The sequence below is a fragment of the Rhinolophus sinicus genome, linkage group LG12 (assembly GCF_036562045.2).
Source record: "Rhinolophus sinicus isolate RSC01 linkage group LG12, ASM3656204v1, whole genome shotgun sequence".
NCBI classification, from domain to species: Eukaryota; Metazoa; Chordata; class Mammalia; order Chiroptera; family Rhinolophidae; genus Rhinolophus; species Rhinolophus sinicus.
In genome coordinates this window covers 27,654,152-27,669,782 of record NC_133761.1, presented here as the reverse complement: position 1 = coordinate 27,669,782, position 15,631 = coordinate 27,654,152, and the positions used below count along the sequence as shown (strand labels likewise).

Here is a 15,631-nt window from a genome sequence, read left to right as displayed (position 1 = left end):
ACAGTACTGAAATAACATGTTTTTAGAAATTATGAAAATAAGAACCCTGTAATAAAGACAGAAATTACAAATTGTTTCTAAGGTATGCAACGTTTTTAACAAATAATGGATTAAATTGTAAAACATTGTGAATATGTAAAGAGCTTATTCTTATGACATGTGCTCAGTTCCTGATAACAGCACTATATTATTTAAAAATTATTTTTAGTATATTAAATTATAGTTTTAAAAGCTGCAAATTGTCTAGTTATTTTTTACTTCAATCTTCAACCATGTTCATTGGAGCGGTATGTCTCTTAACACTTTCCTCTTTTAAATAGGTTGTAGGAGGAAAGATGACTGAATCAGGTCGGCTCTGTGCATTTATTACCAAAGTAAAAAAAGGAAGTTTAGCTGATACTGTAGGACATCTTAGACCCGGTAGGTTTCTCTTTGATTATTTACATTTAAAATGTTAAACTTGAGTAGTTATGAAAAAGTTATGCCCATTTATAAGTGATGTGACCAGTAATAAAGAGCTCATTTAACTTAAATATAAATGTACTCATTAATGGAAAGTTGTACTATTATTTCTTGAGAGTCATGTTGGATAAAAAGATTTTTGTATGTACTGATTTTTTAAATTTTATTTGGTGATAGACTTTCCTAGTCTGTACCTTGTATAACCTATTTTGTTTCCCATAGCCTTTATTTTTCTTTTGAAGAAATTCCGGCATAGTTTAGGAAACAAACTTCATGGATAAATACATATTTCCTGAAATGTGTCATTCCTTATCTCTTTGTTAATGGATGTTATAGGAGAGATCCTTGAGTGCCTTGGACATGCTTAGATAAGATGTTAGATACTAATCTTTTTACAAGAGAGTTTAGACAAGGTGCCTAGCTGATGTATTTTGAAAAACCTAGAATGCAGAGTCATGAAATCTACAAAGAGGCAACTGATCTTAAAGGTTTCTAGAATTAGAATTTCTATGAAGTAGTCAGAGACAGGAGTGACGTCACCAAGATAGTGACAGGTCTCTCCTGACTTAGCTCCCCCTCTCAAAAAGAACTAACAACTAACTATTCATGGACAGAACACCACTGAGAAAATCAGAGATAACTTTTATGTAATTTGTTTTCTGACCCTTGTTCTTTGGGGTAAAATACACTCATCATCCTGGTCATCAAATTTTATGCCACTGGAGCTGTGCTCAGTTTGTTTCTTATTCCATACTGGTGATTTTATTCTATCAAGTTCATTGAAGCTTAAGATTGTTTTGTTCTGAGTACGTTTTATTGGATTAGATTTTCTTTCTAAGATTATTATTACTGACACGCACAATAGGTGATGAAGTGTTGGAATGGAATGGGAGGCTATTGCAAGGAGCCACATTTGAAGAAGTATATAACATCATTCTGGAATCCAAACCTGAACCACAAGTGGAGCTTGTTGTTTCAAGGCCTATTGGGTAAGTTGGTTTGAGTACTTTGCACATATATAGAGTAGACTGTTGAGTCTGTGCGACAAGGGTTGTAGGGAGCGAGGAGGGCAGGGTTAAGAATAAAGACAGTAGCCAGGAATAGAGTTTAAGCGGGGCCAAGGGACCAGCAGCCTCAAGGACTGGGCTGGGCACCTAATCGGCCTAGCATTGGCTTTTATTAGTTAGGTGGGGAAGTAATGGAGATAGAGCTTGTCAATCTCAAGATCTGTGAATCCTATATATCATAATAGGAAACTGATTCAAGCCAATCACCCTTGCCTGCAGGCAGCTGAACCGTAAGTCTCAGGATGTGTGTACTTCCCCAAGGGACAAAACCTATATGCATATGAATAGATGGAGAGCATACCATTGAATCCCTTCCCTTGCAGGTTGTGGGAAGGAACGCAGCCACTGAGGCAGAGGCTCTCCTTAGCTGGGGGAAGGTGGGGGTTCTTCCCACCTCTATGAACCCCGTGGGTTCTTCTGTTGGTCCCCACTCGACTGCGCCTGGCTTGAGTTGTCCCTCCCCCCCCACCCCCCCGTGGGGAATCTTACTCGTCATTGGCTGACCAGCCATCTTTTGGGGGCCAAATAGGGAGACATAAGGTGCAAGCACAAAGGTGAAGCAATGTCCCTGAGAGGATCCGTCTCACAGGCTCTCCTTTCTTTAGGGGCAGGTATAAGGAGACAGACGGGGTAGGCTGCTGCATGGCAACAGTAGACTACTATTAAACAATTTGTAATGTGCAATCCAAAAATGTCTGATTCTTTATAAAAGTAAATTATTCTGAGGACGTTTTTATTATTTTACTAAAAACTGCTCACCAAAAATCATGACATCTCTATCTGATCATGCTAGATTGTGCAGGAAGAGGAATGATTTAGGTGTCTGTTGTTTTTATTATTTTAGTAGCTTAATACATGGCTAACGGTATTAGTAGAAGGGGACTATAGTAACAATTACTTTTAAAGGAAGGTTTTTTGAACTATGGTCCTCTGCATTGTAAAAATGAGCATCAACTATATTCTATGAATTTTCCGTAATTTTTTCAAAAAGGAGATTTCAACATAGGAAAGAGAGGGTCTAAGAGTATGCCATTCCCAGATACAAGGAACAGTTTAAGGAAACACATAACATCTTTAAGGAAAGAGGTAAAATATAAGCAAATGCCTAATACTCTTTGGCTTTTATAATTTGTTACCTATAGATTAAATTGACAATTTCGAAAAGTTGGCAGTAAATACAGTCCTTTGCACCTTATTTTGAGAATTACTCATTAACTATCACAACAACATTTTCTTTATAGAAACTTATAAGTGATTATAAAAGATACACCTATAACTAGAAAAAGCAATTAAAAATTATAAACTGACAGTGAATTATTAAATGCATGTTCAGGGTAAGAAAGAGCATTCGAGTATAGAGGAATTATTCTTTGTTGTATAATACTAATGCCCAATTTTGATTCATTTGAAAATGATTGGACTATATTATTTTGATCTCTTTTTATGCTGTAGAAAATGACTTATGTTGGTAGCTTAGTTTTGACATGTTCCTTTCAAAAGTAATCTGCCACATGAAATTGTATCTATTTTTCATTTTGTCTTTTCAAAGTTTTGTATTTTGGTAAAACTACACTGCATCAACTTAGTATACTATCAAATATATTTCTTGGTATTAAAAGATACTTTAAATATTTTTGTTTAATATCTTAAATATTTTTATATTTTGTTTTGGTGTAAATGTAGTTACAAGGTAATTTTGTAAGTCCCAGTAAGAAACATAGTTGCATTTTTCTCTGAGGAGTTACTATATTTAAAAATTTCAATCGCAATCTGAATAATTTAATTTTTGATTTGGTTATGTATTATTTATATTTTAATGTTACTGATTTAGAACAACAGCAAGTAAAAATAAAGAGTAGAATACAATTAAAATATATCTGTAAAACTTAAATACAGAAATTTTTTAGAATGGACAATTGTGTAATGAGGCACATAGAAAGTAAAGTATATGCTTTTACAAATCTGCTATAAATGTGTATAAATTTTAAGTAGTTGGGGTTAGTTAGCCCAGAATACTTTTATTAGCAATAGAGGACTGCAGATTGTTTTCTCATTATTTATATAATTCTACTGTCATATACAATTTTGTTAGTTTTATACTATCCTATTATAGGTTGATATCATCAAAATACCAGTAGCATTAATTGTTGAAACAATCTTTTATTTTCTTTTTCTATCATTTCAGAGATATACCTAGAATACCTGATAGCACACATGCACAACTGGAGTCCAGTAAGTTTCATTTATGCTGAAAGAAAATGTTACTAATAATGTCATTCATCATAGATCAAATGAAGTATTTAATCTGTTAATACAAAATAAGAAATATAATAATCTTGTCACCAAGTATATAACCATATAAATATGTAAAATTTAGTGTTATTTCGTGTCATTGTTGGAAGAAGTACAAAAGTCTATAATACTTTAAGATAGTTTTTTAAACTATACTGTCTTGACTAGTATGTATTTTTAGGCAGCTTTGTTAAGGTGCATTATAATAAATGGTACATGTTAAAAATGTACAGTTACATAAGTTTTGACATACATGTGAAACCATCATCACAATACAAAATAATGGACACATCATCACTCCCTGTCCTCTCCAGCAAATTTTCCCTGATTTTTAAAATTTACTACTTAATAACCTAATTCTCAGTAAATGGGGGAATGCTTGGGACAATTTAGAGAATAATCAGATATTCTCATTTATATTTTTAGAAAATGAGATACTTCTGTTTAACATCAGAGTAGTAATGGAACAATAGATATATTAAATAAGTCTATTTTAAATAATGTTAAACACATAAATATGTTTTATTATTTGTGTTTGAGTTCTATTTCAGATGTTTAACTAATGAATTTTTTTTCCAATGAACTAAGTTCCTTTATTGATGGACAGTAGAATAAGTGATACTGTGAATGAAGAGAGGAGGCTTGCAATTTGAAATAAGTAGATCAGGGTAGACCACATTGGGAAGGAAGGATCTAAGCAAAGATTTGAAAGCGTGGCTATCCTGGAGAACGCTTTCCAGGTACAGGGACCAGACATGCAATGTCTCTGAAGCAGAAAAGCCTAAGATGCATTTAAGGAAAGGCAAGGAGGCCAGTTTGGCTGCAACAAAGTGAGCAAGGGGAGAATAATAGGAAAGAGGATAGAAGAGTAATGGGCAGTTAAATTGCAGACTTTATAAGCTACTGTAATGACATTGGCTTTTACTCTGAGGGAAATCAAGACTTTCATAGGATGGTTTTGAGGAGAGACTTATGTTTTAAATTCTGGCTACTCTGTTGAAAATAGATTAAGTGCAAAGGGACAAGACAAACAAATAAAGAAACAAAAACTCATAGACACAGACAATAGTTTAGTGGTTACCAGAGGGTAAGCGGGGAGGACGGGTAGTAGATGAGGGTAAATGGTGATGGAAGGAGAACTGACTCTGGGTGGTGAGCACACAATGTGACAGATATAGATGACGTATTACAGAATTGTACACCTGAAACCTATGTAACTTTACTAACCATTTCACCCTATCAAATTTAATTAAAAAAAAAAAACAAAGGAAGAAAATAGATTAAGTGGAGTTAAGGGTGAAAGAAGAGAGACCGTGAGAGGACTGTTCTGGTATTTTAGTGACGAGATGATGGTAACTTAGAGGTGGTAGCAATAAAGGTAGTGAGAAGTGGTTGGATTCTCTAAACACACAATAGTTGAGAATACCATATTGAAATAGAGGTATTTTTAATTTTATATTACAATTATGAATATAAATTTCTCTAAAAATCTTTACCAGATAGGTGATATCCCTTTGGAGTGAATGGCATAGCTCTATTCTTTGAAATATGCTCATCTGACCTATTTGATTTAGTACCTTTGGCTAGGTTGTAATTTCATCCAAAATAGTATCATAATCATATGAAGCTATGCTATAATAAATTAATACTAATATAATGGTAATAATAATTATTACATATAATATTATCATCATCATTGCTCCCATTTTACTGAGTTCCAGGAACTGTGCTGGATGTTGTGTGTACATTATCACACTTAGTTCTTACAACAATCCTTAGAAGTAGGTAAATTTTATTTACTTACATTACTTCACTCAGCTATTGTGTGAGCAGTGTGGAACAATTCCAAAATTGTTCCTGAGGAGACAGGGGTCCTTCTCAAATTAGATTTAGTCCTTTATTCATTAAATGCTGAAGTATAGGTTTCCCCTAGCCCAATTCTTAACCTCCTGTCTTTAGTTCCTCAGTAAATTCTTATCTTCATATGATTTTATTGCCATCTGACTCCTAAGTTTATATTATCAAAAGGATCTATCATTGTGTCTTTATTCTTGATTGTTTAAAGGATATGTTCGGTTAAGTGTCTTCCTGTTCCTTGAAGCTTAATATGTAGAACACTGAGCTTATTTCTTACTATAAAGTCAACATTCTTTCCACTTCTAAATATTATAAAAAGTATCACCATTACTTCTGATCCCAAGGCTTGCAGTCCCCCCCTTCACTTTATACTATACTCTCTGCAGAGGTGAATTTAATCCATTTGTGCCTCTGATTAGGGAGACACTTTACAGTTTAATTTCCAACAACAACGTCTACTCGATACTTGGTTCCATACATGTATTCAGTTACCTTCTTTTCATCTCTTGGATATGTCAGAGGTGTCACAAGGTCACTGTTTCAAACTAACTTTCCCACCCATTCCATTAAACACAGGACTTCTCCAGTGTTCCATATCCCAGGGATTGTCAGCATGGTCCTGTGCAGAGAACAAGACAGACACCCAGGGGACTTTCTTGACCCCATAGCTGGTTATAAGACTTGAAATATTAATGTTTTCCCCCCTCTCTTTTCTTTGTAACTCATATCTAATTCATTTCCAAGTCCTCCTTTTCTCATTTATGATATCTCCTGAATTCTTTCTATTCCATTATCACAACCTTTCCTATTACCATTTTATTGAATCTACTTGATTCTGTTTTCCATCTCACTCAATTGAATCTACATTTTAAAACAGTGGTAAAGTCACCTTCCTCAAATGCAATTTTTATTACTTCACTCGTAAGAGCTTAGCATGGATGGGAGCTTTATTAGCATCCAAAATGTGTAACACAGAAGTCCAGCCACTTAATCCCCCCAGTATCCCATTAGCCCCATTTTTTTTCCACTTTCCAATTTGTCTCTTCCCCTCCATAGAAATAAATTCACACATGTAACTTCTGGGTACTTATGGTTCTGCTTTTTCTGATATGCCCTTTATGCCCATGTAATTTATTATATTCTTCCAGGTATAGTTACAAGAAGTCACTTCCTGAAAACATTTTATAATTAACATTCTAGTATGTTTTTAGCATTTCAAGTTTAGATAATTTTCAAGTTTCTTTACTGATTTAGGTTTTGGTATTTCCTACCTAAGTTTCCATTTAAAAATTTTCCTAATATGTAATTGTAAATATGAATTCAGTACACATAACAGACAAATAAATAAGTCTTGATGTAGAGGTCTCTCTCTACTATAATTGGCACAGAAAATTGTTCACCCTTGGTCTTAAGAGAATCCCTAAGTTTCATTTATGCATCAGTGAAACCCTCTAAGTGTACTTGGAACACTGTGGCTAAGAAAATGGTCTATATTGTGACATTCTGTGAACATTAGAAAATTTAAGAGATAGAAGGTAAAGATTATTAAATGCTAATTAAGAGCCATTGTTATTATTTTTATGTATAATTATAATTTTAGGTTCTAGCTCATTCGAATCTCAGAAAATGGATCGTCCTTCTATTTCCGTTACCTCTCCCATGAGTCCTGGCATGTTGAGGGATGTTCCACAGTTCTTATCTGGACAACTTTCAGTATGTAATCACTAAATTAATTTCTCTTTTTGGAATATCTAGTAGTTTTTATTATATGTTGCTAGTTTTCTGTAAACCGATTTTTTATTAGAATGTATTTGTCCTTTTAACCATCAACTTTCTCATTCTTAGTAATTTTAATTAATTGAAATTCAGTTTTAATTATTACCATAATACTTCTTTTTTTAGAGTTAGGTATCCTGGAATTCACTGAGAGTTAGAATTTGAGACGATATCTAAAACCTTTTTCACCTTAGTGATATTATTCCAAAATTTAAGGTTATTAGTTTTGCTCAATGCCGTAAAATGACTATAATCTATCATATACTTGAAATAAAAATTTTGTACTATACAAGGATGATATATTTAAGATAAAAGGAAATATTTATGTATTCTTCCCTGGTATTCAACCGTAAGGAAATTTGGGGAAAATTTCATTGTATTATTGGGATATGAATATTGTTTTGAAATATAATACTTGAGATGTTTTTGTCAACAGACAAAACTAAGTAAATGGGTAAGTATGTAATAGATTACTGAGTACACCAGGTGATTTCATATGAAGTGATCCCTAATTTGAACATTTTCTAGTGAAAGTTTAAAATTCAGTTATGTGTTTTATGTCCATATTAGAAGAGCTTTGCAAATTTGAACCCTCTTTATATTCACTTCTTCGGTTTTCATTCCCTTTTAAAACCGTTAGAAATGTTAAAATTTATCCAGTTATGTTTTAGAAAAACTGGTTAATATTGACAATAATGCTGAAAAGTTACTAAACTTGAAATTTTATGAGTATTAAGAGCTGTTAGGTTCTCAAAATTCAGACACTAGGTTTTGCATAAAAAATTATAATTAAAAACTAAACTGTTATTGGGGTGATACTGTAAGAGCAACAGAAAAACTTTTTGTTAAATCACCTGTAACATATCTACTTTATTTTTTTTGGGGGGGAGGCGAGGTTTTTATTTTTACCGAAGAATTTTCATTAATTAAAAGGAGATATAGGAAATATAAACAAAATTAACATATTAAAATTTATTGGAAAAGCCACTAGACATGTCTGTTCTGGGATTATTTTGATCACAAAGGTAACAATTACAAAAAGTGTGCAAGAAACAAAATACTGTTTGCAGATTGTAAATATCTTATTAAAATAAATTTCCTCTCTTTGTTATTTTCTTTTCCTTTCTCTTTCATAAACAGAATGAACTTTTCATTTGAGGATAATGATATTTTTTCGTTTTTCCACATAAGTAGCATCTTTCTTCTTATTCTCTACATAAATTGACAGCACAGATGTCATTTATGGTTACAAATGTACATGTATTTTTTGTCACCATTTTAGAAAGTGGTAATAAATGTTAGCTGGGTTTTTTTTTCTTTTTTGTTTGATTGTTTGTTTTTATGGCTAGAATCAAATAGTTCCTCTTTAAATAATCCTCTGGGTCTGTGGCTGATGACAGTATGTAAGTAAGTGTGTGTGTGTGGGGGGGGGGTGGAGTGTGTAGGTGGCTTCAGTTGGTGGAGGAGGAGGGAGTGGAAGTTATACTCCCATGATAAGTAAGTACCAATTTGTTAATCTCGTTTGAAATCCCAAGGCCCTGTTACAAATTGGAGTAGCCGGGAAGGGTGAGGAGCATAGTGCAGGCGCTTAGACAAATTTCAAATTCCACAATTTTTCCTCATTGTTCAAAATTAATATGGTAGAAAGTTTACACTGTTACATATTTGGGGAAAATGTAAACTTAAAAGTTTTACTTACAAATGTATATATAATGGTACAAAGTTATAGTATTTAGATTTATAAATGATGTTGGTTTAAATCCATGCAATTATAATTTAAAATGTGTACCATTTTATCATTTTCTTATGACTTGGAAGGAGTATGTTCCAGTAAGATAATGTTTGTAAGTATAATGATATTTGTTGTGGTAAATCTAGAAAGTATTGATAAATAAATAAAAAATAAAAATCACCTATAATCTTGCCACTAAAATGTAACGATTCACATAAATATACATTTTTAAATAAACTGTAATAAATCTGTGTATACTATTTTGAAGGTTGCTTTTAAACTTACTAATATATTGTGCACTTTTTGCTTTAAACTTTTAAAAATTCCTTTTAAAATGATTTTAATAGCTATTACTCCATTTTTACTATAGGATACCTTGCTTGTTTCTAATTTATAGTATAAATAATGATGCCATGGAAATCTTTTAGAATAAACCTTGATTATTTTGTTAGGAGAAAATTATTTTGTCAGGATAACTTTTCAGAAGTAAAATTACAATATGGAAGGAAAAGAAAATGGTATGATTCTTGAAATCTGTTGCCCAAATTTTCCTCCAAAAAGTTTTTATCAAATTAAACTCCAATCATCTATTCAAGAAATATATATTAAAGTCTGACCCCAGTTCAGCCATAATACTAGTAGCTGGAATACAACAGTGAACAAGATAGACATGAATTTTACCCTCATGAAACAATTTTATATTCATTTTTTGCATGCACGAAAACATAAGCAAGATACCCTTTTGGATATAGTATTTCCCTTTATGTTTAATCCTATTACTACCAACAAAAGACAATTTTAATTTGATCTAATGATGTAGAGGTTGGGAAAATATGTGTCCACATATATCACCCCTCAGAAAAACCTCTGAGAAGTTACAAGGCAACATTAAAATTTCTATATCCTTCTACTTTACCTTTGGGCATTTTTGATTTTGGTCAGGTTTTACCTGGGTGCATAATTCACTTACGACATCATGACATTGCCGATGCCTGAGAACAAAGATAATTTGTATAGTATGCGAGCTGACTGTCCTAATATATATATGTCACTTCATGGACTGATTTTCTCAAATAGAAAAATATACATGTAATGCAAATTTTTGTTTAAACTTTCATGCTCAAAGCTGTTGATGATTTAAAAAAATATATGTAGTGTATTTCCTCTCCATGCTTGAATTGTGGTGCTGCTTGTGATTATTATAGGGCATAACTATGAAAGTGCCATTAATGTGTTTGGTGAGAAAACCAATATGAGCTCATGTTTATGACGCCTGGACTATATGTTAATCTCTTCAGTGTCAGCACTCCCTTAGTTTGATTCTTTTTTAAATTTGTGCTCTTCTATAATATAGTTTCCTTCTTCTGAGGATTACTTTTATAATTTCCTCAGTAAATTAAAATTAATTTGCAGTCTTTGGCTAGTTGTTTTGATAGAGAGTTAAGGTAAAATACGCCTTCAACTCTTTTAAAAATGAGAAATGGCTCATTAGTCTTTTCTATAGGAATACACTGATTATTATTGGCAGTTCTATTCTACTTTGCTTCATGGTTGTAATGTTTCCCTAAGTTACTTTGTTTTAATATTTTTCTGACTCTATTTTTAGTGATGAGTTTGTAAATATTGTACATACAATTTTATATGTCCATTTAAAGGGAATAAGTAACTGAAGAGTTGGTATGTATCCTTTATAACACCTTAGAAACTATAGCCTTTGAAAAACTTTCTGTAAATGAAAGTATTTTTCTTTGAGCTTTTATCTTTTCATATCTTAGCCTTATTATTCCAGAAGCATTGCTTAAAAGGAATGTCCTAAAGATGGTAATGCAATAGTAGGAAGTGACATTAAAAATGCAAAATAAATTGTGATGTGCAAATTCAAATTCATTTGAATGAGGCTGAATTGTTATAGATATCATATATTTCATGCCTAAAATAAATGAAGTCATATTAATTACAAATTTTAATGAGATACATAGTACTTTACCATTCCTATGTGAAATATCCAGAATCCATAGAGACAGAATAAATTTTAGTAGTTTCCAGGAACTGGGGTGATGGGGGAATGGGGAGTGATGATTTAATAGGTACAGGGTATTCTTCTGGGGTGATGAAAAAGTTTTGAAACTAAAGGGAGGTGGTGATTGCACAGCATTGTGAAAACACTAAATGCCACTGCATTGTACATTTTAAAATGGTTTATTGTGTGTTATTTGAATCTCACCTCAATTGAAAAACTAATAAGACAAAAATACGCTTTTATAGCCAAATTTAATGTATAAGCATGGGTAAAGATTAGGTTTAAATTGCCATAGATTTAGACAATTGATTATAGAAATCTGTTACTTTTTTGAGATCACTTTAAAGATTGAAAATACTTACCGTAAAGGATTAATTTATTTCAAAGTACTATTCCTTTTAAAGTAAATCTTTTGTTTCTTGAAGTAATATTTACTTGCATTACCTTGATATTTGTGGTTTAAAACAGGTAGAACAAGTGAGAGGGCAAGGAAAATAAAATGTATTTCTAAATAGAGTACCTCGTTAGTGTCTTCGTTCAGCATGTCTAACTAATCTGCATGAATTTCACATACCCCTTCCCCATTTGCTAGAGAATTATCCAACTAGGATTATGCAGATATCAGTAACACACTCCATATATAAACATTTCTTTCTTCCTTTGGAAATGTCTCCACAAAAAGGAAGACAGCTTAGACTTGAGACTTCCGTGGTTTTTGGAGAGAAAGAAAGATGATTAATATGATTCAATGATAGCCTACTTTTAAGGTCTGCTTTCCTTTCCTTTGGGTCTTAGATTTATGTCTTAAAAAGTACCTGTCTGAGGATAGTTGAATTGGGCAACAGTCCTCCTAGTAGCTATTAACTGTTTCCATGTATCAGTGGGAAAGTCTGAAGCCATTAATATTTAGGACTCTTTGAATTAGACAAGACAGACATCCATGAGGAACAGAATGGAATTTTGGTGAAAGAAGAAAAATTAAATGCCTTGAAATCCATTCCCAAATCCAGAGAGAGAGATCTGATTTTGTTCCTGATTTAACTGTTGACATGCTTTAATAAAGGCACAAAATTCTGATTATTGTGGTGTCTTTTGGCAACTATTTTAAATGAAAACAAAGTAGTCAGAAGAGAAAAGAAATTTTGATTTTAACTCTAAGAATATGAAATAGTGATCTAATAAAAACTGGGCTCCATTCTATACCTTTATACTATCTTACTTTTTGTTTGAACTTCTAATTTTTTGGTTTTTTTGGTTTCTGTTTCTTCATCCACAAATTGGAGATAATGGTAACTACCCCTTAGTGTTGTTGGCAGCAATAAACTGTCATTTAAGTCTTGAAAAATATAAAGAAATGTATAAATAAAGAGAAACAAGATAGTTTCATTAATAGGTATGATTAGCAGTAAACAATGGTATCACATGGGGTACAAAATAATTGTCAGAATGGTGTTGAAATAGTAGAATCTAGTATAGTTTCTTACAGTATGAATTAACTAATTAATGCAGTCATTTCGGCATACTTTTATCTTAATGTGTTTATTCTTTCAAGAAATAGTAAAGTCAATTTAGCTAATGTTTTTTAGATTTCTGTTAGACATATTATTTTGGAAAAGTCACACGATTACTTCTACAGATGTCTGTTCACTAATAATTTTATAATGCATTTTCATCTAACTTCTTTTTGGACTTTGATTTTTCTTTTTTGGTATAGGGTGTTTAAGGGTGAAACCTTAAATTTCATGGATCTTGGGTTGTGTTTACACTCATTCGTTCAGAACATACGAGCCCAAATGTGTTATTTTACATTCATTCTTAATTCCTGTTATGTTGATTACATTGAAAAATTCTGAGATTTTATATAGTTTTTATATATCTTAACATTTTGGCAAAATTACTTTATTCATTACATTGAAGTACTTAATTTAGATACATATTGTCATGGAAAAGTTATATTTAAGGGACAGTTGTATGTGTTTGTTTTTACTTTTGGTTTGAGTTCCAGCGTGTTGTCCTTTTGGTTTTGTTTTATTGCTTTTTTCTTTAATTTTGCTTACCAGAGCCAAAGCCTTAGTAGAAGAACAACGCCTTTTGTTCCTAGGGTTCAGGTAAAGGCCTTGTCTGCCTGATAGAAACTAAAGTTGTGTTTTAACCCTTATTTGTATGTTTTTGGAAAATGTGTAGTAGGAAAACTTTTTTTGGTATGTTGCTCCAAGCCATATTATTGACTTTCAAATCATTTTATGAGCCAGCTTGAAATACTATGCATGGGGATTGAAATACAACAAAAATTTAAAGAGACAATCTTGGTTAGTGATTTTATATGATGAACTAAAGACTAAAACTCATAGGTTTCAGAGTTGCAATTAATATATATTCTACTTATGTATGTAACATTGAAATCAGTAGCTAATTTTATACTTTTGATAATTTTTCTTTATTGCACAAGGCTGCTGTCTCTTTAAATCAGTCATTATATCACTTAACATCTACATTCTCTTGCATTTTCCAACCAATAACTTGTGAGGAGATTGGTAAATAAATTTGTACCTTATCTAAAACATCAATTTTATGCATATTATATTAAAGTTCCACTTTTGGGAAGTGTATTACTTTCAAAGAACACAATCACAATCCAAATAAAATATGTTGAGTTTATTTTATTTATGTTTTGTAATTGTAATTCCATTTAATTTTCTATACTACTTGGGTACAAATTGTTTGCCTCTTTTCATTAGGAAACCTCTATATGGTAAAGTAATGTCAATATAGTGTTTTTTTTAATAATAGTATTATGCTTTCCTTGCTTTGCTGCATGTTTTTTTGTCATTGTTGGTTTTGAATAATACTACTTTAGTTTAAATTTTAAAAATTAAAATTGTTTTAATTGATATTATACAATGTAAAATATTTACTACTTGTGCTGTTCAGATTCTGCTTAGGAAATTTAAAAATGGTTTCAAGGTAAAGCTGGAATGATAATTATGTTAAAACAATTAAAATGATATCAAGATTTCTGTTAGTGATATTGAGGCAAAATAAGAAATATGTCATATCTAGAATTGTGAAAATACACTTGTTATGTTTTGGGAAATCAATGGATATATTATCCATTCACTTAAAAAGCACAGATAAAGAATTTAGAAATGTGATAAAATAATCTAGCTAATAAAATGATTATGTTTTGATAATGTGAACTGGATATCTGTTAAAAACTTCAATGCAAATCCTGTAATATAGAATGAACATTAAGGCTATTGCTCAAACTCCCCAGTTTAAGACAGTTTATTAAAAAGTTTGATTTTGATGGAAAAGTTGGTAAAATTAAAATGTGCCTATCTTATATATATTAACAATTACATGTTTGTAAAGTGTAATTTAATAAACTGTTAAGTATTATGATATATGAAAATCATATGCCTATCTGTTTGTATAAGAAATGAATATTACTAATAAGTGATATTTTTGGTTTTCCATGGCATAAGAAAATCTAAAAAGAATACTCTTTATCAAACATTTGAAATATATGTCTCAAATGTTTAGCTGAAATGATTTCAAAAGATGGCAAGTGCTTAGTCCCAATCTCTCAAAAAAAAAAAAAAAGCTCACTGAAATCAATAACTTGTTCTAATAATTATGAGCCTCGTTTAATAATGATAATTATTGTTTCTTTATTTTTCAAGTTTAAAGTTTATTGGAAAAAAGTTTTAGCCTTTCAGTTTTTCTCTTTGAGGTGTTCGGTATTCATGTCATGATCCTCAGAGAAGGAGTTTTAATATAATGAAAAAATAAAGCCATAAGGTTTTTTATTTCTATAGACAACAGAAAAGATCAGAAATTAGTCTGGTTTGGTCATACGTTTTTTAGGAAACATGATGCTATCTGACATCTCTGTTTCATCTCATATACAAGACACTCTTGTATTTCTTACCTTAGTTTTTATTTTGTTTTCCCGTCATGTCTTTTGCCAGAATAGTTTAGTTCTCTTTTTTTCACTTATTCTCATCTGCATCTATGTTCTAATATTGTTAGGCAAGCAAATATTTAAACTTTTATTTCAAATGTTAGAGGCTTTTTTTTCAGGTTGATCCCCTAGACTAAAGCAGTGGTTTTCAAACTTTAATGCCCAGGGGAGTCACCTGGAAAAGACTGTTCAGATGATAATTCCTGGGCCCCATTCTGATATAGGAGGTGAGAAGTGGGCCACAGGAATTTGTAGCTTCTTAACAAATAAACCAGATAACATTGATGTAGGAGGTTTGTGAACCACAGTTTAAGAAACACTTTTTTAGTCTATTTGTACTTAGCAGCGCTATTAGGAAAACTTTTTATGACTCAACAGTAATATAATATCAGCATTAAACATAAAGACTTAACACAACAAAAAGAGTAGTAATTATAATTTTAAATATTTTGATATTTCTT

At 31.5% G+C, this 15,631-nt stretch overlaps 1 protein-coding gene across 50 annotated transcripts in view; it reads left to right on the top strand.

Annotated features, from left to right (window-relative positions):
- RIMS2 (regulating synaptic membrane exocytosis 2) overlaps positions 1 to 15,631 on the top strand; it is a 592,512-nt gene that overhangs the window by 316,904 nt on the left and 259,977 nt on the right. For 27 of the 50 annotated variants that reach the window (XM_074316859.1, XM_019750619.2, XM_074316867.1 and 24 more), the window contains 4 exons: positions 321 to 420; positions 1,328 to 1,451; positions 3,715 to 3,761; positions 7,279 to 7,391. In XM_074316859.1, coding sequence (XP_074172960.1) covers positions 321 to 420; positions 1,328 to 1,451; positions 3,715 to 3,761; positions 7,279 to 7,391 — 384 coding nt within the window. Of the gene's footprint in view, positions 1 to 320; positions 421 to 1,327; positions 1,452 to 3,714; positions 3,762 to 7,278; positions 7,392 to 13,266; positions 13,315 to 15,631 lie in introns of all 50 variants that reach the window. The other 23 variants (XM_074316891.1, XM_074316853.1, XM_074316856.1 and 20 more) reach the window with 1 other exon arrangement.